The sequence below is a fragment of the Bombus flavifrons genome, chromosome 2, assembly GCF_040668555.2.
Source record: "Bombus flavifrons isolate JBK064 chromosome 2, iyBomFlav1_principal, whole genome shotgun sequence".
NCBI lineage: Eukaryota > Metazoa > Arthropoda > Insecta > Hymenoptera > Apidae > Bombus > Bombus flavifrons.
The window spans coordinates 19,113,856-19,137,993 of NC_138443.1; the positions used below are offsets into that span (position 1 = coordinate 19,113,856).

General features: G+C 55.0%; 1 protein-coding gene across 3 annotated transcripts in view; it reads left to right on the top strand.

Moving 5' to 3' along the window:
* The first annotated feature begins 3,910 nt into the window (after positions 1 to 3,910).
* Positions 3,911 to 24,138, top strand: part of svp (COUP transcription factor 2) — a 53,028-nt gene continuing 32,800 nt past the window's right edge. Inside the window, exons 1-2 of one of the 3 annotated variants that reach the window (XM_069128434.1) lie at positions 3,914 to 5,899; positions 15,994 to 16,143. In XM_069128434.1, the coding sequence (XP_068984535.1) occupies positions 5,503 to 5,899; positions 15,994 to 16,143 (547 nt within the window). In that variant the 5' untranslated portion in view covers positions 3,914 to 5,502. Of the gene's footprint in view, positions 5,900 to 6,337; positions 6,789 to 15,993; positions 16,144 to 24,138 lie in introns of those variants that run through there. The other 2 variants (XM_069128449.1, XM_069128440.1) reach the window with 2 other exon arrangements.

Below are 24,138 nucleotides of genomic sequence, written 5' to 3' on the forward strand. Positions count from 1 at the left end.
GAGGTGTTTCCGCCCTCCTTCTCCGACAACGAGGACAACGACGACAACGACGACAACCACGACGACGACGACAACCACGACGACGACGACGACGACGACGACGACGACGATAAAGCGAAGAGGCAATAAAGGAGGAAGCGTTATTAGAGCCCTGTCCTTTGGTCGAGGAAGAAGCAGCTCGCGAGCAACCCGAGTCGACTCGACTCGACTCGACTCGACTCGACTCGACTCCGCGCGACTCGACTCGACTCGACCACCAAGGGGTTGAATCGTTGAACCTCTGGAGACGAATCTCCTAGCGGGACGATTCTATTCTTTCTCCGGTTTTCTCTGCCAGTTGCACACCCTCGACCACCCTCCCCTCTCGGCATTCTTCGTTTCTCCCGGACGAATTGCTGTGCCGCTCGTTGTGCCGAGTTCCTTGGCTGGCTGGTTCGTTCGCGTCGACTCATAAATAAATTAATTAAGCGGCAGTCGACTAACAGATAATGTTAAAATAATACGCCGACGGGACAATGAAGATCGCCTTCGGGCGCTCTTTGGACGGAAACGGGAGCGCGTATATACCTTGTAGCGGTTCTTAAACTCGCTCCTGCCGGAGTTAATTTCGCGGCATTAACAGTCGAAAGAGTGCGAACAAAAGGGCTCGGGGAGGGTAGGGAAGACAGATAAGGGAAGGAAGGAGGCAACGCAGGAAATATGAACACACTCATAATGCAGCCGGCTCGAGCGGCGCGACCGCGACCATAACCACCGCTCCGAGCGAACAGGGATTCTCCCCTTTGTCGCGTTCTCGCCTTCCCATTCCCGTTACCTCGTAATCGTACCCGAGCCCTCGCTCCCGTGTTTTTTAATCCGATTTTCAAACTGCCGCTAGTTCGCCCCCGCCGCGACCGCGACCCGTAGCTCGGCTAGCGGCAACGACGGCCAATCGCTAGTTTCGCGAGCTGCTCGCTCCTCCACCGTTCCTACCACCACCTTGTTCGTAGTTTACCGCGAAACACGGAACTCGCGACGAAACGACGAAAACCAGGCGGTCGCACCGTTACCTTGGAATCCCCCAAAACGTACACGGAGACTCGCGAGTAGATTCGCTTCGTCAAAAGCGACTACCTTCGTCGTCCGTTATCTACGATTCGAGACGAATATTTGGAGCGGTATTTCGCCCGGCGTTTGGGTCGCAACTTTCGAAGGAGGTTTGGCGTTCGCGAGAATTTGCTGGCGAGATTCGGGTAGCAGGGAGGCCGCGGTGGTCGGTCGGCGTCGCGTTGAACGCAACGATTTCGATAAATCATCCGGAGAGCGGCGGCGTTAACGTTGGCTGGCACTTTAAAAGCATCGCGCGTGTCAGGTTGAAACGCGGAGAAGGCCGCGCGCGCGTTCCGACTGTTTTAAGGACAGCGACGTGAGGAGGGGAGACGAGCCGACAGGGGGCAACAGAAGGAACAACGGAGAGAGGAGACTGGTGGTTTTAACGGTGGAGAGAAGCAGGGGCGAAGGGAAAAGGGGGGAAGAAACGAAACGAGGGGGCTCGGTACGTTTTCGACGTACAAAAAGTAATTATGGGATGGTTTCCGGTAATCATATCTAGAGCGCATTGAACGAGCGCATTGTTCGGCCACCCCTTCACCGATATGCACTTGTACGCGGCGCCAACCCCCGCCCCCTCGCGCTCCTCCACTGCCCCCTATTCCCAGTACCCAGCCATCCAACCCCGTCCCCCGTTCACGTTCACGTTCTCGTTCCCCGTTCTCTGTTCTCTGTTCTCTGTTCTCTGTTCGCGCGACTCTCGTTCCCCGTTACTCGCTGTTCGTTCCTGCGTCTCTCCCCCCCTCCCGCAACCCGACTCCGTGCGACCACAGATTTACCACCCTCGAATCCTTCTCGCGATATACGCGATACAGATTCGCCGACGCGCGAATCGCGACCATTAGGCTAACTCGTACGCACACCTGGTCGTGTGTATCAGTGCGCTCCGTTCCGATTCTTCCTTCGAATTTCTTTCCTCGGCGATTGACGTGGAAATGTAAGCGCGTAATCGAACGGTTTGCGCGACAGGTACCAGAAAACGCTCACGTTCCTCGCAGAAGAAGGACAGTCGCCGACCTATCTGCGCGATTTTTCCCTTTCTCTTTGGTTTCTTCTCGATTCGGAGGCCGAAAGAAGCGATAAATTCGAAGACGTCGTAGAATTTAGATGCAACGAAATAAATTCGCCGGGCCCGAAGAACGACGAGGACGAACCTCCTTGAAACAGCGCCTGCAAAAATGCAACGTCGTTTATCTACGATGAAGGCGAGTTTTATTCGTTCGATGGGCCCGACCGAAGGTGCATCGCTAAATCGATCCGAGAATATCGTAGATAGGCTAGTACGTAAGGTATTGGACGGAACTTTTGTTCGAAAAGGATTGAAAGAAGGAGTCATGACCGAGGTGTGTTGGGCCAAAAGCAACGATGCGCGAAAGGAAGAAGGCGAAAGGGCAAGCAAGGAGGAGCAGAGGGCAAAAAGCGGAAGAACGGCAAAGGCGGAAACACGAGGAGACAGAGACGCGAAAACGCAAAGGTGCAGGTCCGCGACCCGACTGACCCTGCGTCGAAGGCCCGGTCGTCTTCGAGGCTGTCGGTCTACCCTACTCTGCCGTCACCCTTACCCTCACCTCTAGCCTCGGGGGTGGATTGAAGCGGGCCGGCCCATTTTTCGCGCCCCACTTGACTCCTCGTCCCCATTGGTCGCCGCCCTCTTGTCCCGTGACCTCTCATCCCTCGCTGTCGTCCTCGTCGTCGTCGTCGTCGTCGTCGTCGTCGTCGCCGTCGTCGTCGTTGTCGTCGTCGTCGTCGTTGTCGTCGTCGTCTTCGTCGTCGTCGTTTGCCGGCTCGTACCGCGCGTTCTATCCAACATGCTCGTCCGTAAAACAAGTATCCAAGGAAACCGAAGGAAATTGGCGAGAGACGACCAACGGTTCGCTTATCGCCTCGGCGTTATACGCCACCGAGACGCTCGATGGCTCCGTTTGTCCTAGGACTTTGGCGCGTTTCCCCACTTACCGACCGACCAACCAACCGATCGTCTTTCATCCGATCTTCCACTTGGTTTTTCAACCTCGAGCGACTCGTCCCGTCGAAATCGCTCGGAGATGAAATTTCACGTTAGAAGGTTACGCGACCACCTAGAAGCTTCGACTTTTGCCAAAGTCCGAGTTGCCAGGGATCGCGAGACCAGACAAGAAGGACGTCGCGCGAATCGATCGAAATCGTGCAATAGATACGCAAAGAGACCGAGATTGGATTTCGGTTAGAACGGATCTGCGGCATCGACGAGGATCGCGAGGACGAGAGGGAGAAGACGCTCGACTTGCAGCGATGCGTACGAAGAGATCGGCGTGCAGATTCGACGGTGGTGTACCGGCTGACGGAGAAAAGAGTCGCGGGACCGCGCGATGACCGGCGAACAGCGCGGTTAGAGGGAAGAAGGAGAACCAGAGGTTGGCCGGACGAGGGAGAAAGCGAGAACGAGGTCGCGAGGAGAGAGCGAGAGAGCGAGCTGGTCGGTGAAAGGGAAGAAGAAGGAAGGAAGGCGCTCGCGCGCGCGGTATGTCGGAGCCTCGAGGAAGCAGCGACGAGAGAGAGGTGGAGAGGAAGAAGAGGAGGTTGCGTAGCCTCTTCGGTGGCGAGCGTACGCGGAAGGACGCGCCGGCAGGGTGAAGAGGGAAGGAGAGCGGTCGGAGGGCGCGAGGGTAGGGCAAGTCCGCAGCCAATGAGAGGCGCATCGGGGCGCGCCCGGGACTCGACCCCACCTTCGGTAGTCATGGCAACCGGCGAAACCCGCGAGAAACCCGCGAGAGAGTTCGCGCTGGTGGGGGGCAGGTCGGTGTCAGGGGTCGTCTTAGTCGGCAGTCGGTCTCTGGTCGGCCCCAAGAATAGTCGTATCGAGGCGGTAGTCGAGTATCACCTCTCTTCTCCTCCTCCTGCTTGTGCCGGCACGAGCGCACTCGTCGACCTACAGGCACACGCGCAGCTTATCGACTGGGTTGCGCGCGCGCGAGCGCGTTCCTTCTCCTCTTTCTCTCTTTACCTCCTTCTCTTTCTATCCTCTTCTTCTCTCTCCATCGCACGCCTTTACACGCTAGCACGCTCGTTCTCCGTTCCTCTCTACCGCGGTGGTACTCTCGCGGTTCCGCGTTACCTCGTGGCTGCCCTCCGTCGCAACCGCCACCGCCACCTCCACCTCAGCCTCCTCCTTTTTCGCCTCATCCTCCCACCCTGGTTCGCGCGGTTCGCGATCTTCGTCCTACCGCGGTGCTCGATACCGCGATCCTTTGGCCTCTCTGCCTCCGTTCTCTCCGCGTGTTTCCTCCACCTCTCCGGGCATCCAGCACCCACCCTGTGGCGTGCGTGGAGCACACACCCTCTCCGCCCTGTGACTCGGTGGCTCGTGCCACCGCGCATCCACCCAGCGTCGATATACCACGATACCGCGGATACAACGACGCGAGGATACGCGGCTGATCTACCGCGTGCGCGCGATCGCGATCTCGATCTCGATCCCGATCCCCGATCCTCGTCTCCACGACTCGACCCTGCGCCGTTGAGAAGCGCGACCCGCTCACCCGGAACGAGTCGGTGCTCGGTGGTGTCCAAGTTGCGTGTTTTTCTCTCTTCTTCCGGAATACCGTTGCTGCCGCGAACGTCGCCAGAAACAGTGACAAGTGCCAGCGTCCGCAGGATCGCCACGAGATTTCGCCGATCGCCCGGGCTGTGGATCGCGATCCGGTGACGCGAGATCCTGCGAAATCGAATCGCGGTCGATCGGGCCAACGCGACGGTAGTGATCGTTCGATCGACGCCCGCATCGCACGGTTCGTCGCCGTGTCGTTCCGTCGCCGCGTCGGAACCAACGACGATCGCGCCGCAGTCGCGACGGTGAACCAGCGAGGATGTCACGCTCGGGATTCAGATTCCCGACCTTCTCGAGCAAACTCTGACCAGTGCGCGTGTGTGAGTGAGCAAAAGTGCGTTGTCGTGAATTGTTTGTTGGACCGTGATACGTGGTCGAGGTGGTGCCCGCGCATTCGGCAAACTCTCGTTCGAGGAAAATCGGTGGAGGAAAGCAGAGCGGAAGAAGGGACGTAACGAGAAGGGAGCGAAGGCGGAGAATAAGAAGAAGAGGAAGAAAAAGAAGAAGAAGAAGAGGAAGAAGCAGCAGCAGCAGCAGCAGCAGCAGCGGCAGCAGTATCAGCAGCAGCAGCAACAGCAGCAGCGAGGAGAGCGAGTAGGAAACGGCGGCGACGAGGGGTGGTCGGCGGTGGTCGCGGCCAAGAAGAGGAAACCGGCAGGGTGGTTCGAGGCGGGACAGGAGGCGCTGACGCCCTGGCGACTGCCGGGGTGGTTTACCCGGCCGCGACAGCGACGTTGTTCCCTGGCCGGGTGTCAGCTGGACACCACCACCCCGAGTTCACCACCACGTTGGAGGTGGGGTTCCCGGCGCGCGGCACCACCGCCTCTATGGCGTTGGTAGCCGCGCCGCCCTCGTGGCCCTCGCGGGACCCCGGGGCCAGCTTGGCCGCGACCGGTGCAGCCGCCGCCGCTGCTGCCGCCGCGGCCGGTGCCGCAGCCGCGGCCGCGTCCGCCGCGGGCCCAGGCCCCATACAAATCGCTCCACCGCCCCCGATGCCCCCGACTCACCTGACGCCCTCCGCCACGCCGGAGGACATTACCTGCCTCGTGCCCGCCGGAGCGGTTCTCACGCCCAGGGACCCCCTGCCGCCCAGCACCACCCCCGGAAGCCAAGCCAACAGCTCGCAATCCGGCAGCTCGCAAACCGACAAATCGCCCAACATCGAGTGCGTCGTCTGCGGGGACAAGAGCAGCGGCAAACACTACGGCCAGTTCACCTGCGAAGGTAAGTCGTCGCGCCACGCCCGCCACCGTCTTTCGTCCTTCGCCTTTCGTTCGGCTTTTTCCATCGCGTCCGTGCGGATGGTAGGTTCGCGTCGTGGAGCGCGGCCCGTAGCCCGTTCCGTGTCTCGAGCCACCGACTACGAAAAAACAAAGACTCGCCATTAATAACTCGGTAGGGTGTTCCCTGGACACTGGACACGCTTACGCGCATGTTACGAGCCTAATAACGATGTAATAGGGCTGAGGAAACGCGGCAGGAGGAACCGACCTCGGCTCGCAAGGGAGTACGAGAAGGAGACACAGAGGGGTGGGGGGGGGGGAGAGAGAGAAGAAGGAACGAGAGCTTGCGACGGGAGAGAAGAAACAGAGGCATAGGCGGAAGGTTCGTTTCGTTCTTTCTCGGTAATTCGACGATCGGTTGCGGGATGGTTTCCCGAACCAGCGTTTCGCGCTCTTCGATTACGACGTTCGTCGCGCGATCCGTTTATTCGCACGACCGTCGGATTTCGATCGCGCGCGTCGGTGTTTCCCTTGTAAAAAGATCCGCCGAAGAGAAATATCGCGTTCGATTCGACCGAACGAATGGACGAGGGTTAATCGAAATGTATGGCACTGTCTCGGAAATCAGAAGTTACGCTTCCTCCCCACGGGCTTAGCTCCGACCGACCATCTCGTCTCGTCTCGTCGGATCGCGTCGCATTTCCCTCGTTCGCCCCTATTTCTGCCTATTACCTATCGGGGTAATTTCTACTCGTGCGAGTGATTTAACGCGTTCCTACGAGTCGAAAATTGGCGGAGATGGACGTCTCTCTTTTCTCCACGCACTCGGGGAACAAGTGCGTGACACCTGGTTGCGAGGTACGAGGGCTCAGGATGATCAGGGTGCGAGCGTAGGTACCCCTTTTACCAGTTACCGAAACTATCACGCCTCGTTGGGTTTTAGGATCGACGGATCGCGCCAAAGTTCGCAGAGCCTGAGAATGGCCTACGCGTGAATACACGTAAACGTGGACGCGGAAACCAACGAACCGAGCAGAAATGTACGAGATCGCGTCCATGCGACTACCAAACTCTCGTTAAAATTCGCGTCCCTCGATTCATTCGTCTCTCTCGCTCCTACGGACGTAAGTTTGCGCTTTCGTATTCTAGGAACGCGAGCACTACTGCCACGTCGTGCCGCATCTCGTTCGCTCGCCGCCAACGAAACGTCGTAGCTGTTCGAGTTTAACTTATTTACATCGTAAACCGAGAAAAAAATTAGTCACGATGACGCGTTTACGAGTCTCTTTACGGTGACGCGGTGCCTGTCTCTCGGAAAATATCGTTCCGAGAACGACCGAGAACCAGTTTCGAAATAATCTTCCACGAGATCGTTTCCTCGTATCGAACCAGCCCTATCGACGACGATCGTCCAACGATCGATACGACGGATCGACGCAAAGAGACAACGACCGAAGCCGATCGCTGGCAACGCCGAAGGTCGCGTGTTTCGCGTGCGGCGAGTACGAAAAGCGCAGTCACGCGACGTCGCTCCGCTGCCGGTGGCACGGCGGCTGCTCGCCTTCTTCGTCGACGTCGAGCCTCTGCGAACGATCGAATCGTTGGAAAGCTATCGGCGACAGGTGTAAAGCGTCAAAGCGTTCCAGACGTTTGTCCGATCCTCGGCACGACTATCGAATATCGTATCGGCTACCGATTGCGAGGTTAAAGAGTCGAACGAGAGCTCTCGCCTTCCGGGATATCGTAATGCTGTGCACGTTGACGTTAACAGGAGCGCGCGCGCTACAATCCCTCGGCGATCGCGCCGAGACGAGATGGAAGCAGGGCGCGCACACGTCGACGGTCGAATCGGACTCGGAGACTGGTTCGTTAATTGGCTCGGCATGCGCGATCGGTGTTGGTCGCTCGGTTGCCGCGAAAGGAGGGCCCGATGACGCGTTTAGCGTTTAAAACGCTACTAAAAATAATGCTCGGGGGATTAGCTGTCGCGCATCTGGTAGCTATCCCCTTTCTCCTGCCCTTTGGCTGTCCGCGCTCGTTAATTTCCAACAATTTGTGCCGGCTCGAGCTGCGCGAAGATTCGACGCGTGGAAACGTAGGATTCGAGCGGGTTAAGAGTCCGTCCGTTAATTGAACGGTCGAGTTACAGCGGCCAGTCCTCTCCCTGCCTGGTGTTCCAATTACAGTCGCGCTAACGATATTTACCATTGTTAGGCACTCGGTCGGTGCCGGCCGCTGTTAGCGGGGGCGCGATAACGCGCTTAATCCGGCGATAATTTCTATTCGCGGTAATCTTAATTACCCACTACCACCCTCTGATTTTCCCCGTGGCGTCGATTTCGCGGCCAACCTTTCGCGATTTCCTTGCCGTCTCGCGATGTTTCGCCCCCTGCGTCCTCCTTTCTTCCCAAACTGTTACAAAGTCGATCGGACCGAACGGTGCAAGCTAAGTCGCTCTCGATTCGTCCGCAAAGGTCCTCCTCCTTCCTCGCGATCGCCAACAGCCGCGGCCTCGCCGTGGGCCCGTCGAACTCGTAACTCGCATCCGGTACTTCGGTAACGAGCCAACCGCACGCTGTTTAATTACAGTGTCCGCCGATCGTTTCGCTCGATCGCAACTCGGACGGAACGATCCTGCCCGGGACTTGGACGGTCGCAAGGTCGCGCTCGATTCGCGCTCGATTCGCGCTTGATTCGCGCGAACGCTGCCGAGTGTACCTGCACCGTTACGAGCGGCAATCGTAAATCGCGCAGCAATCGTAATATCAACGAGCACCGTTAGCGATCCGCCGCTGCTTTCACTTTACATGCTTCTAGCTTTCGTAAATCTTTGGTAGAACGGGATCGCCTTCGAACCTTACGCAGCGTAGCGCGACGTGTTTCGACGTTTAATCGCGAGTTCCGTTAGCGCGACGAACGTGCGAAGCTCGTTTTTCTCGAGTTTTCGTCGACCGTTCGTCTCCTCTCGATTCCATTCCGCCGATTAACGAGATATCGACGCATCGAGGGACGATCGCGCGACGATTCAACGGCCACGCGATTGGCCCCGACCATCGACTATCGCGCTGTTTATTGAGATTCATAGAAACATCGATGGACCGAGATACGCCACGACGCAATGCCTTCCGCATTAGACGTTCATTGGCGTAATCGCGGTGATTGTCGGCGATCGCTTTATTACGACGAATTGATTTTGATGTCAACCGATGTCAAACGGTCGCGAATTATCGTCAATTTGTCGCGTCTGTCTCTGAACGCGATCGATCGAAACGATCGAAAGATCGACGGCGGATCGTCGTCTCTCCTCCGCTGTTCGCCGCTCCTACGGTTTCGAAAACGATCGTCGTGCCGCACGGTCACTCGCCCAACACTGCCAGAACGTTTCTCCTTTGTTCGGATACGCGTAAATCGATGGACCGTGGTGTTCCGTGGCGATTTCGACAACGGACGATGTTCGAACAGTTCGTACGTTTCGCTGCCTCGGACGAATCCGTCCTCTGGATTTCCCGAGATTAAGTCGGAGGAACGGACATTAATCTGCCGATTACAGCGGCTCGGGAACCTCCCATTCGCGGTACCGCGTCTCGAACAAGGTTCTTCGTCTTTGGTTATTGCGCAATAGTCGTTCGCGGTTCGACCTCCAAGGCTACCTCTGCGATCGTCGCACCCTTTCCGCTCTTTCTTCCGCGATCGCACGATCTACGACGCTCGCGATTCCACCCTTGTCCGTCGCGTCCGTTACGTCTCGGATTTCGCTAAGCGACCAACGCCCGTTAAACTTGCCTATATATCAGTGCTCCGCTAGAGATCAAGAATCCGATATACCCGGGTTAAAAACCTATCCTTCCTAAAATCGACCACGATCGATGGACGTTCCAGTTTGTTCGACTCGACGAATCGCGACCTGTCGTCGACCGAGGATTCGAGACGGGCTGATCGGTCGCGCGAACGGAACAGAAGCACGTGGTATCGGACAAAGTTGGATCGGTCGGTCGATCGGACGAAAGAAGCCGAACGATTCTCGTGGAGCAATCGAGGAAACGCATCGGCAAGGCGCGTTTCCATCTGTAGCGAACGACAATTACGATACCGTTTAACGTCCTCTACCCTGGAAACGCCACTTTCGTCCCGGTCAACGCCGATATTACCGCGCTTACGTTAGCTCGAGCAAAAATGAAGAGGATACGAGTTTTACGTGCCGAAGATCGCAGGAAATGGACAACGACGCGAGATTTCCTATATGGAGATACACTAGTTAAGCAATAGGTAACGCGACATATCTAACGGTAATGACAACGGCGATCCAGAAAAACCGACGAATTCGACGAGTCCGGCGAAAGAGGCAGGAAAGCGCGGTCGAAAACAGGTAAATCAATTCGTCCGTGTCGTGGTAATCGTCGAGATAATGAGAGGCGAACGACTGGAACGCGGACCAATCTTCGTTCCTGCGATATAAATTTGGTAGCGCACGCTCGACAACGTTCTAAACGTCCTTGGTTTTTTGACTTGCCGTCGATGACGGCGCTAATCGCCGCGTCACTGCAGACCGTGAAACACGAACGCCGGAATATAACGCGTGCTTTTCACGCGTCACGATGATAACGTTGATTTTTGTTGACCGGAGTTCGAGCTCGTTTCGATCGAGTCATTTCCTTTACGTAACCGAGCGATTCCAGCGAATCGTTTCGCTTTTGAATCATTCGAGATCGCAAAGAGAACGTAAACGCGTCGCCTGTTTCACGCCACCGAACTTCGCGAAAGCCCGTTCGTTTTGCGATCGACGTCGTAATTTCGAGTCAACAAAGTCGCGATTCCTCGGACCGAGCGTTTCCTCAAAGACGCTTGTTATCTGGATCGCAGTAATTGCTCGCGACACGCGAGTAAACCAGCGTTTAAGACGAGCCTCGCGTTTGTCGCGAATTGGACGGAACGTTGAAACGGGTCGCGTTACAGGCTCGACGAGAGCAGCCAGGGGTTAGGTTTAGCAGGAAGAGGGAGAAACGAGCGATCGACGAAAAAATCGGATCGCGCATCGTTGGGTTGGTGCTCGGTTTCAGCGAGTCCATTTTAACTCGTTGGAAACTCCGAGTCGAAACTATCGTAGGAACGTGCCGCGTTCCCGTTGTCGCGGTAGGAGCAGTGCGGGAGCTAGCGACACATTTCATTGACTCGTTTCATTAACTTCGTAAAGCGGTGTTTTATAAAATATATGTAATTGGCAAACGACGAGATTAACATCATTAACGTTGAAATTTTCTTAATGAATTATGGATATCGCGAGATGAAAATGCGTCCGCCAGTTGAACAAACACGCGAGAAAGGTCAAGTAGTTTGTCTGAAATCGTTAACGTTGACGCTTCTTATATTAATCGATCGTAGCACAGGACGCGAGAAAAACACAGTCTTTTCGTGGTTTTGCAGCGGGACAAATGCGATCTGTCGGCCACCCGAAGCAGCGAATGTCGTCGCGTCACGAGCCACTGGGAAGCGCGCGGTGATCTCTTTCCTTTTCCTCGCCAAACGATCCGACTGTTTCTAAATAAATACGGCTCGTATATGAAGTTCACTTCGTGCAACGTTAACAAATTTTTGTTTACGTATCTCTCGACTTTTTTAACGATCCTAACGTCCCGTGTCGGCCGTCCGGGATTAACGCCTTGCACTTGGATTCGTTTAACTTATTCTCACGTCACAGTAACGAAGTACAACTTGTTGCGGGCGTGTACAGTTTCAGTCGATTAATATTCGCGAAATGCCGTTCGTTTGCACGCTACGCGAGTTAAAGAAATCGTAACAAATAACGGTGGAATAGGATACTGTATGGAGGGAAAAGTTAAACAATTTGTAATTGGTGGGAAATACAGAGTAGCAGAGGCGTATACGTAATTCCGATTGTTCCGTAACGTTACAACGATCGTGACGGAAACGGAGCTTGGCCATTCGAATTCTTTCGAACGTAGGTGGCTGGCGAAATGAGAATGAACGACAGGAATGCGATTTTCACGAACGTGGTCGTATTTCCGATAACGATGAAAGTTCCAAATGACGATGTCGATAACGACGAGGATGACCGGTATAAGGTCGAGAATGATTACGACGAGAAAGCCGAGGGAACCCGTCCGATAATCGCTCTCAAGGGGAATAAGACTATCATCGCTTGTTGTAATTTACGCGTAAATGTTTCGTTACTGTAACGTAAGAATAAGTTAAATCGATATAAAACCGAGCCGTTGATCCCTCCGACCGGCTGACACGGTGCATTAGCGTCGTCAAGGAAACTTAAAAAAATACCTGAATAATATTTTTTTAAGGTTTCGCGAAGTAAACTTCGTATACAAAAAGTAAAATTATTTGATCGGCAAAAGGAAAGAGATCATCGCGCTATTCGCTCGGGACGTGACGCACCAACGTTCGTTCTTTCGGCATTTGTCCTGCTGGAACACCGAAAGGCTATATCTTTTTTATATCGTTCTTTGCTACAAACGATTAATACGAGAAGCTGTAACGTCAAAGATTTCGGTGAAACAACTTGGATCTTTCGACGTGTTCGTTCGAGCGACACGCCGGCTTTTTCGAGCGTTTCGTGGTATTCGCGATTCGTTAAAAATCCGGTATTAACTATTTTACTTGATCGAAACGCTGCTGTCGAGTTCGGCTCCGTGCTCGCTATATATGGCTCGGTAGTAGTAGACCAATGTCAATGGAAACGACGATGAAATTGGCGAAGCATTTCCGTCGCTGGTTTCCGGATTAAAAAGCGATCGCTTGGCAAACGATCGTCTCGTTTTTCGCGGTTCGCGGAGAGGTCGAGCGTCGGGAAGAGGAGGTGGGGAGGGGGGGAATTTCGGAGGGAAAGCCCGCCGCACAGCGCGGATGAAAGACGGAAAGGAAATTTAATTCCGGTTTCGCGGTCTGAGGTGTACACCCGCAAGGGGCTTCATGTTGGGGGTCTCTGGTTCTCCCTTCGAGTCTTACGGTTACTTACAGACTTACGGTCTTATGCTTGGCATAGCCCACCGCGTGCAGGAAGAAGCCAGACATTCTGCAGCCCGTTCCGCGGGCTAATCGCTCTAACGAGATCATATTATATTATTCCGACTTTGCTAATCTTTATTAATCTCATTTCCCTGCGAGTCGCGTTTACTTCTCGACCGTATTGTTTCCCGAAACAACGACGACGAACGCGAGTGCGATCTCGTCCCACCTGGCAGACGCGACGGTGGACCGATCGAGAAAACTCGACGCCGCTTTTCGTTTTCTTTCGCTGGTGCCGCACGGTAGACGCGCTACGACGATCATCGAAAGTTGGAATTTGGCGTAACGCGAGTGCACGGCGCTGGAATGCGCGTGTACGCGCGCAGCGCGGACCGAAGCGGAGCAGAGCAGAGCGCATGCATCGAGCGTAGAATTACGAACCGCGACGCATCCCGAACGCATCCTCTGTGACCAATTATCTCGCTAACGAAGCTCGCGCTATCTACGCACCACTCTGCTCGCCGAACAACGCTCCGTCCGACGACTAATTAATAATTATAACAATGTCGTTAATTTTACGCGGCCGACTCGAAACGTTACTGACCGAATCGTCCGGCCACGCCGCGCCGCTTGCCGTCACTCTCTTCGTTCCACTCTATCCACTTCCTTTGCTTTAATACCGCCTTTATGCGTCTTCCACGTCCTTCTCTTCTCTCCTCTCCACTTGTTCGGTTTTCTTCCTGTTTCTATCTAATCTCGATTCGTTTCGAACAGCCGTGAGCGAGGCCCTCGCTTTCCGGACGTAGGTACGCCATTTTTGCGCGGCTCGCAATCGAGCGGTTAGTCGCGCGAACGATCGATGATAGACCGGCGATCTTAAAGACCGTTCGCGAGGATACTTTCTACCAGGCATCGTACGAAGGAACGTCGTCCGAAGCCGGTACACGGAATGAAATGGCAGCAAACGAGTCGGAGCAATGAAAATTCAATGACGCGAGCAATTTGAGCTCTCAAGGGCCGCGGCGAGCTACAATCTGAAAGTATAAACAGTGGTTGTTTCATCCTCTGTCATCCTCTTTTTCTTCCTCCGCGTCTCTATCTCCTCCCCTGCCCTCTTTGTTGGCCTCCCTTTCCGAGAGCTGCTCAGTTTCACCCTTTCGTCGAACCCGTTTCTCTCACACGCGCTACCACGCTGCGCATGTGCAATGTCTCTCAGTGGTTGACTCGCGTACCGTAATCGCGTAATTTGCGTGTAACGATGCAATTTGTAGTTACGGCGACCCCACAGTCTCTTTCGCAACGTCGTCCACGACAACGATTACGGCTACGACAAAGATGAGAGTAGCAGCCGCGACAGCGGTATCGGCATCGGCGATTCGCACGATCGCGATCGCGCGTCCTAACGTCGAAAACCACCTTCTTTCGTTCGACTCGTGCGGGATCCCCAGACTCTGTGAAACACGGCGGCAAATCGTCGTTGTTGTCGTTCTCCTCCTCGATCAGCGTATGGAAAATCCTGTTTCTCGATAAAGCTGTAACAAACACGTCCAACGTTTGTCCACCAAACGAATAATCTAATCGTTGTTTTTTTCGTAGCAGCCGTTGTTTCTTTTTTTTTTTCAATGGGCATCTCTTTCCGATAAGAACGCGACGACGCGTTCATCGCAATACCGTGCTCGTTACTTTTAGACGAAAACCAGAGAGATAGAGGCCGGCCGATTCGATCGCTCGATAAATCGACGAATTTTGAAACGTAGCCGCGAGCTGTCGCCGCCGCGTTTCGTTAACAAACGAAACGATCGGTACTTGCGCTCCGGCGGGACGAACCTCGCGAGTTACTCGATTAGGTTTTTCTTCTTTGTTTTCGTTTGTCAAAGGGAAATCGGCAGGATCCAGTCGTAGAAAGAATTTTGCCGGATCGGTCGAGCAAAACGCCTTGACCCAGTGACGCGGGAGCGTTAACCGCGATCTTGCCCCTTAAAGTATCGCAGCGTCTCGTCGTCGAGCCACCAACTTTTTAAAGCTAGACGAAATTGCGGAACCGGTTCTACGAGTAGGCGCGAATGCCTCGCTAATTAATTTCCTCGTTAATACGCGTTGCCTCGATCGCAGCAACCTCCTTTCCTCCGGCGAGGAAAAATTAAAGTAGCTGCTATCGCGCGACGTCCATTTTCGTTGCTTTTCGTCGGCTGTAACGAGCACCGCTTACGGAAAAATCGCTGCCGAGGAAGACGTCGATCCCGGAGATTCGTTTGGAGCGTGCGCTTAACGGATCACGGTGAAAGTCGATTTACCTCGGAGCAAAGGAAGAACGTTCGTCTTCTTAAAATAGTCGCGAAACAGATTTTTCATGGCGGGAGTAAATCGAAGATTCAAGGTAGATAAGCGATTGAGCGCGAGGTCGCGATCGCCGATGAGAATCCTCCGCAACGGCAAGGGTAGCCTCTTTATCGCGCGGTCGGCCGTTTTCACACAGAGAACGCTTTGTTGTCACGATATGAATTGCCTCTTGATTGCTTCCAAGTACTCGCGGTGCGTCTGTCCGCTCGTTCGTTTGCCCGACTGGCCGTTTCGTCGCGTCGCGTCCATTTCCTCTGTTCGCGCTCTATTCGCTCGAATTCTCCGATTCCTATGGCACGCGTGCATCGAGGATCGAGAGCTACGCTTCGATAGCTCGGTACGCGATAGAAAGCGCGAAAGAGGAAGGAAATTCGATGGAAAGGTAAAAGACGATTCGCCGAGAAATTGCGATGACTTGGCGCGGAAGGGCCGATGACACGGGCAAGCGCGGTTCGATTTAACGAGCAGCAGCGGGCAGAGGTGCCGCCGCGTGACGGATGGACAGGGCCGTAGTGGCGCGTACGCTAAACAGGTTAAAAGGGTGATTCGATCAACGGCTTCGACGTTGCTTCTCCGACAGAGATCGGCCGATATCGCGTAATTTTCGGTGTCCCTGTCGGTGTTACCGTCGTCGGCGTTGTCTCGCTTTCTCGTTCCGGTTGCGCGTCATCGGCCGCGTGGATGGAACGAGAACGAGCTCTAGTCGCGAGTACAACGAGAGGAAACGAACGAAGGAAAAAGAAAAGAGAGATTTTAATTTGTAACTTTGCCTCTTTTTAGGATGCAAAAGCTTCTTCAAGAGAAGCGTCAGGAGAAACCTAAATTACTCGTGTCGAGGAAATAGGAACTGTCCCATCGACCAACACCATAGGAATCAGTGCCAGTTTTGTCGATTGAAAAAGTGCCTGAAGATGGGCATGCGCCGGGAAGGTACGTACCGAATGATTTCGATCGCATCTCGGTCCGATCGAGTCGCTCGCTCCCTTTGGAAGCGATCGAGGGAATTCCGTCGAAGCGAAGCGACGCGCGCGTTAAAATAGAGCAACGGCTGCGAATCGCGCGCACCGCTGCGCATCACCGTCCGTCCGTAAGATCAAAGTTCAACGAGGCGGAAACGTTTCTATTTATTTGCTAGGGATTCTCGAGGCATCGAACGAGCGGCAGCGGGTGCGAGCGCTCGAGCATCCTTGGAACTCTCGTCGTTTTAACGCGGGACAAGTGCGCGTATTTATATCCGGACGCGTTCTCGATTCGGTCGCGCTCGAGTTCCTCACCTTCTGCTTTCGGGCAGCGCGTCGATACCGATCTCTTCGTCCTCCCCTCCCTTTCTCTCGAGTGCACGCCGGCACCGGACGGTTTCGTCGACGCGACTCCACGTTTTCCACCTCTTCTCTCGTTTCTTTTCTCTCTCGCTCTTAAGCACCTTCCGTCCGATCCGGCGAATTAAAGAGAAACGCGTAGATCGGGATCGCACGATTCGCCCGATCGCAGCCGCGATCACGAAAACCCCGGAAAGATTCCCACGCCTTTCCCTTTCCGAGATTCCTCTTTTTCTCTTCTCTCCGACTTGTTCGTTTACGTGGCGATAACATCTGACCTTGCTGGAGCACGCACGAGCTGGTCACCGACGCGGACGGACAGACGGACGGACGGACGAACGGACCAGGTGTACTTATTTCCGTCCCGAGTTCTGCCGTCTTCCTCTTTCTGCCCGCGGCAATTCCACCGTCCCTCGCGACCCCAACGGCATCGCGAGCCGGCGCATCGAGTCGTCGCGTCGCAGGCCGTCGAATCTATCGCCGAATAATTCGGACGAACGATTATCCCACGTTTCCTACGTCCCTCGCGGTACTTTTGCGTTCGCGCGATCCCGACTCCTCTAGCCGGTGGTAGATACCATCTGACCTTGTTCGAGACGTACGTGAGCGAAACGGTCGTCGACACGAACGGAGTCAGGCAGCACGGTCCGAAGAAACATGCCGATCCTAGGACACGTATACGTAGCTGTATATCGCGACCTGAAGCGGGCCGCGACTAGACCAAATACGCCTGTCGAACGAATCGGCGGTGCAGGACCTCGCTGCGTTCCGACGGTCGATCTCGAATCGATCGCGATTTTATAGCCTTCGGATCTGTTCGTTGAAAGCCTGGAACCCGGGATCGCGGTAACGTGGCGAGTAAGTGGCCGAGAGTGTTGGTCGCGTTTTTCCCACGAGACGGCGACCCGAGTTTTCTGCCCTGTCGCGGTAACGTCCGCTCATTATCCAGGATGATGCCTCGGCTTTTGATAATAATTCGAGACGACGTTCGCTAGTTCGCTCGCGGAGCACGCAACCGTCTGCGTCTACCCACTCCACCGACGTTTCTTTTACCTCGTGATTCCTCGCGAGCAAAGGGAAAAAACTACGCGAGGGAGAACGCAGAGGTTAAACGAGCGAGGAGGAGCGGTGGCCGAGAGGAAACGGGGCAGTCGTGGCGCACGGTATGGGACGGGGGAACAGAGTAGAACGGCTAAGGCGAGTATCCAAAGGATAAAAATGAACGAAGGCGTCGTGGTCGTCGTGGTCGTGGTCGTCGTCGTCGTCGTCGTCGTCACCGTGACGCGATCGTCGTGGTCGTGACGCGAAAAAGGAACCTCGTCCGAACGTTGACGATAGATCGGTTAAATATCAACGGCGACAGTAACGACGATGCAGCGACGTCGAATCGAAAATCGAAGAACATCGTCGGCGAGAGCGACGTGGACGAAGACCAGGGCGAGAAGAAAACGCGGCAGAATAAAGAACCGAAAGACGAAAGGAAGAAGGAGAAGGAGACGAGGCAGAAGAAGAAGAAGAAGAAGAAGAAGAGGAAGAAGAAGAAGAAGAAGAAGAAGAAGAAGAAGAAGCACAGAGAAGAAGCGTCGAAGGCAAAAAGTACGCGCGCGGCAGAGGCTGTTTCGAGCAGCGAAGCGACCCAGCGAGCCTTTGGCGCGATGCGGCGAGGAGAGGCTAGGAGAGGCTCGGAGAGGCTCGGAGAGGAGAGAGGAGGCGGCGCGAGGCAAGACGCGGTGAAACGGGGCAAGGTAGGGGGCTAGAAGAGGTTGCGGCCGAGGGGGCTGGCGGGCAGAAGGGGCTTCGCCGGGGCAAGAGGGGGCGAGTCGGTGGTCCGAGGTCAGCGGGGTGCATGACCTTACCTCGGGGGCCCCTTCCTTCCGTGGGGCCCCCGAGGCAGACAGGATGCGCTCAAGATTACCCCGCAGATACTGTCCGCGATGATTACAGAAATCTAGGAAGCCGCTCAATTTAATTAACCCTTAATTGCGACTGGCCGAGAAGAAGGTACGTTTAGTGGAACTGTGTCCATCCGTTCTTTCGTCCTCGGTCTCGCGGTAGCTTGGAAAAGGGATCCTGGTCTCGCGCGTACTTAACTCACTCGATATCGTCGTACCGCGGAAAATTCTCCAGCGAAACTCGAAAATCGGAAAACGTAATCGCCTCGGCTCGTTTACCACTAGCATCGGTTGGTAAAACGCGACGACCCGTGGGAATACGAAACGACTCCTATCGTGCGTTTTACGCCGTTTACGACGTACGTACGACAAGAGCGCGAATCGCGAATCGCCTCTTAACGTCGCCCTTGCCGCGCGTTTCCAACATCCTCCGCCGGAACGATCTTTTCGCGATAATTTTCGCCGGGCAAATATTTATCCGTCGCCGGACGGATCGCGAAGATTCGCGTAGAACCTTCGTACAGGTAGAGTCGGGTAGAAAGCTCGGTCCCGGAAACGTCCGACGCGAGAGTACAGGATCGTCGATCGAGCGATCGATTAAACGACGCGGTAATTGCGCGCAGGGATCGCGGGTGAATCGGTGTTGTTAGGAAATTCTCGATAGAGGCCGATATATCTGGCGAACGACTCGCGTCTAGCAGGAGATACGGAGTCGGGTATAGGTATAGAGACGCCGGTGTGCCAAGGTGGATTTCACTTATCTCTCAGCGTCGAAGCATGCCGCGCGCGGTATGCCGATGCAACGACGATGCCCATTATAGCCGCATTAACTGAAATTAGACATTGTTTCCCTTGCCGGGTTGGAACGATGCAACAATGGGAGGACGACGAAGGCGGATGGTCGGGCTGCTCGAACGAACGTTCGGGGCAAACCAAAATGGATGAGAAGGAGGAAAGGACGAGAATGCGAAAAGGTCGGAGAGCGAGCGAGACGGAGCGAGATGGAAAAAATTACGCGAAGCCGACATACGGGAAGGAGAGAGCGTGTGCAAAGTCTACTCTTTTATCTCGTGCCGTTTCTTTTTCGTCTTGCGCTTCGACTCTCCTTCTCTCTCTCTCTCTCTCTCCCTCTCTGCTTTCCTCCCTGTCCCTATCCTCCATGTACACCACCTTTCTCCCCAGTGTGCGCCGAGAGGAGAGATTGCCGATATTACGGCAGGGTCAGGATCGTGACTTTAATCAATTAGCGAGGTTTCTCGGACCCGGGAAATGATTAGTAATCCGACTGACGGTCGATTCTTGATCCTTCGCACACGACGCAGAGGGAGGGATTCTTCTTCGACCGCCCTCCGCGCGATATCTTCGGTGCTCGAGTTCGCGTACGAACCTCGGACCGCGATAACGTCGGATATAAAGCCTCGTCCCTAGGGAGTCCGAACGAAAGATCGTCGGTTCGCCGGCCAATCGAGCCGAGTTTGATAAATGCCAGCGTTCGCAAGATTTTTCCTCGACGAATCAACCGCGCCGATATCTCGCACGGGAATAGCGAACCGCGATAACGGATGCGAGCTCGCCTATAAACCATAGCTGTATCTACGGTTAACTGCTACTCGCCGCTTACCTCGCTCGATCCGACTGTTCCCGAAACTTCCACTATACTTCGTACCTATCGCGTTCCATTTCCAAAGAACGTTTCGACGCGGCGTCGGCTCCGCCAACGGATCGATTCGCCGGATTCCGCGAAGCTACGCGATTCTGGTTGGCGTGAACGACTTTGACGGGATTCCAAGCCGGTGACGGCTCCTCCGATCCACCACCATCGCCTCGTTTCCCACGCGAAATTCCCTTTTTACGCTCTTCGTTCGCGCGTCCGTTCGAATCGTTAGCGACGCGACGGTGGTGGGGTGCGAGGTTTGCGAACGTACGGCAACGATGCGCGAATTACGCGATTACGCGATCCGAAACCAAGGAAAAACGTTACGAAGCCGTTACCTAGAGACGAAACGAACCGTTCGCCTGGTCGTATTTGCCTACCTGCATAATCTCCTTGCGAGCATTAAAATACAAAGAAGGCGCATTACCATGATAAAACTATCGTTGGGTCAAGAGTACCTGACACCATTCGTGGGGGATTGCGATCGGAACTCGAGCTCGTTATGCATATTCAGAACGGTGCAAGGTCCACACCGTTGCGCCTATTACCCTTTGTTCCTTCTGCCTGCTCTACTGTTGGGCAAATTTTCCTTTCGTCCCGCGTCTCGCGCGGCTCCCCTATTTTATTTATCGTCGCGCGACCTGACCAGTTTGCAGTGGCGTTTCGACGCGTTCGTCGAATTTCCACGACCATCGTCTATCGTCTGTTTCGTCTCCTTCTCGCGGAGAAAAACGCGCCCGCGATCCGCTTCGAGCGAGGAGAAACGACCTTCGAGACCGGCAGAGCTCTCGCGCGATCAGAATGTGAAAGTTCACTCGGAAAAGGCGGTCAGCGCTACGTTAGTCAGCTTCGCGCACACCCACCGACACGCTCGGCTCTCTGCTCTCTACGTTCTGTCTCTTTCGCCCTCCATGTACAAGTATATACATATATCCCGTACCTTTGACAGCCACAACGGAGACATCGACGCGTCTCTATTCGCGTTTCCTACTCAGCTTTGCGTCTCGCTCGCTCGCTCGCCCCTTCTTCTCACCTCCTCCTCTTTCTACCGTCTAACCAGGACCGCTGCGGCGCGACGTATTTTCGTACGCTTCCCTCGCTTTCCTTTCATAGGCGAGCGCGAAGAAACAACGCGTAACGTATAACGTAAAGCTAGCTCGACGGACGACAAGACCGTGGCCAAAAACGAACGAACGGAACGTCGATAACAGATTTTCGACCAACCCAGATACTTTTTGCCAACGCGTCGTTTTATTCGAACGAACGTGCGTAAGCGATGATCGATCGCGAGTCGCTAGCAAGCGGGATCCGGCGAAAGAAGGGGAGACAGAAGGAGCGAGAGCGGAGCGAAACGATCGAAGAAAACTTAGGAAGGGGGATCGGTACGAGCAATTATGGCCGGAAAAAGGAGCACGATGCAAATATCAACAGCCGTTAACTCGTGAAACTCACCTGCCTTATGCCGCGAACCAGTCCTCGATAGACGCGCGCGGACACTCGCCTAGCCCAGACGTGTACGAGGAATTTCAACCGAATCGCGGGTTAATCGTAATGTTGCAGTTGCGAAATCGTTTCTCTACCGAAGAAGCTTGTCCAACGACGACGAGCGGACGACGAAAGGCTGCTCTTCGTTAAAAGCAACGAAGTAGCACGACGCGCGTTCGTTCCGGATAAAAGTCGCAGGTATCAAGGATTTCCGAGGGTCACGAAGGGAACGGACGAAGGAGAATCGGAGTGAATCACGTTCCGAAAGTAGTCGCCACGAGACAAGACGAGAGCCGGTCGTCCGCACGGGGAAAGGGGCCGATTTGAAAGACAGTAGGTCAAAAGAGCGTTCTGTCGGCCGCGAGCCGGAACGAAAGAAGGACATCGCTCGAAGAAATTCTTACGCCGGGAGACTCCCACGCGATCGACCGCGCGCCTCTTCCACGGGCCGATTCGAGTGCCGGTCTCCGGTCTCGAAACGTAAACAGAGCGGCACGTACCGGAACGTAAGCGAGTTTCTCGCGAGAAAAAGATCTTCTTCGGCCCTGATCGATCGGTATCGATTTCCCGCCGAGCGAACCAGCGAAACGGCTGATCGCGCCAGAAAGACCGCGTTAGGTGCTCGTTGCTTCGCGAATCGAACACGAGCGAGGAAAGAGGAAAGAATATAAGGGACAACGTGGCGCGTACGCGATTCTTCTTCCGCGAACGGGTCCGATCTCCGGACGTTTCCCGTTTCGATCTGCTCCGCGTTCTCATCCCGTTCTCGTTCGCCGCCCTTCCGTTTTCTCTGCCAACTCGCTCGTTGTATGCCATCCTCGCGAACTTAACGTTGCTCGCATAACGTAAGATCGTACCGTCGAATAGCATGCAAGCGGAGGCCTCGCCGCGAGCAGGCACCGTGGGAATGTTAGGCGGGCCCACTGGCCCCGCGTGCTGCCCCCTCTCTTTCCTCTCCTCTCTTCCTTGCTTCTACCTCGACCTTTTCTCCTATCCGTTCTCCTATTTCTTTCCTTCTTTCCTCCTTCTTTCCTTTCCCCTTCTTTCGTTGCTGGATGCGTCTAACCCTTTTGTAACTTTGTTCCATCCTTTCCCTTTCGAATCGTTCGTGGCCAGAATCCGTGTCCGTGTCCGTGTCAGCGTCAACGTCCGCGTCAGCGTCGGAATCTCGACCCTTTTATTCGTACGTTTATCCTTGCCGTTGTCGCCGAATACCTACGCTCTGCCGCAGCCACCGATTCTCTCCGTTTCAGTCCGCCCAGTCGTTGGTCCGTTCAGCGAGTTCGTCGAAACTTTCGTCGACTTAACGAGCGACTTTGCGTTTTACGATGCGGCTTTGTCTCAACGAGGCTGCGCGAAGAGGATCGGGAATCGGGAAATGGCGAGATGGAAAGCGCGTTGGTCTCGCGCGGGTGGCTAACCGTTGACATGGCGGGGCGCGGAGCGGCGACGGGAAAGAGAGGCGCTCACAAGGCCTAGGGTAGTCGCCGACGGAGCAAGGCGGTAACCTTCTTTCCGGCGAAATTATCATAATGGCTCGGAACAGAAGCATGGCCCGAAGCGACCTCCGCTCGCTCGAAAACTGCCCGGACGATGCATGCTCTCTGGCCATCTTCCGCGCGCGCTCGCTCGCGCTCGCTCGCGTACACGCGAAGCGCCAAGAGAGGGAGAGAATCTAAGAGACGACTCTCGAGAGCATCGAATATAAGCGCGTGTGCTTGCTCCAACTCGAACCCACCTCGGTTAGTCGGTTGCCGTTGCCCTGCCGGGCCAACGTCGACTATACACACACTTCTATACCTCTCGCACGGTAATTACGTGACGTATTAATACCAGTTATTCCGCGTCGACTGGTTCTCTGCCCGTCTCGAACCGCAGGTGTATTTCGGATCTCTCTCTTTCCTGCCTACCTTTGCATCCTTCCTCGCTCTCCCTTTCTCTCTCTCTCTCTCTCTCTCTCTCTCTCTTCGCGTCCTCGTCCCTTTTCCTCTTTTCTTTCTCTCGGCCTGGCTTCGATCCTTTTTCCCTTCCTGTAGCGGCGATTCGTCCTTCCCCGGATGCTGCCCTGTTCGGCAACGCGTTCCTATCCTCCTACGGAGAGTACGCGGCCATCGTAGCTATTAACGGGATAGTTTGGAACGCGAAAACGTCGGTTCGCTCCGTGAAGGAAAGACGATCGCTCGAACAGAGGAATATCGGTAGGGTTTCGAGCAAGTTGGAGATTCGAGCAGATCGGAGAGCGGCGATTCGCGCGGCATCGCGTTGGAGCGAGCGAATACCGTGCAGTGCCGTGCGCGAAGAGGAAAGACAGAGGAAACGAGCACGCGGCGAACAAGCGGAGGATCGAAATTGAACGAGGCGATGCGATGGAACGTTAGGCGAGCGGTGAGCAGCAAGCAGCGAGCGTAACCTCTCCGTATGTTGGCCGGTCTCGGTAACGGGACGACGATACGGAAATCTTAATAGCATCGACTCGCGGCACTTCTCACCGGCCGCCTACTCTTCGCCTTGCCACCTTCGAGCCGGAACTGTTGCCCGCGGGGACCAGCACCCGCTTATTAGCCGCGTAAAAATC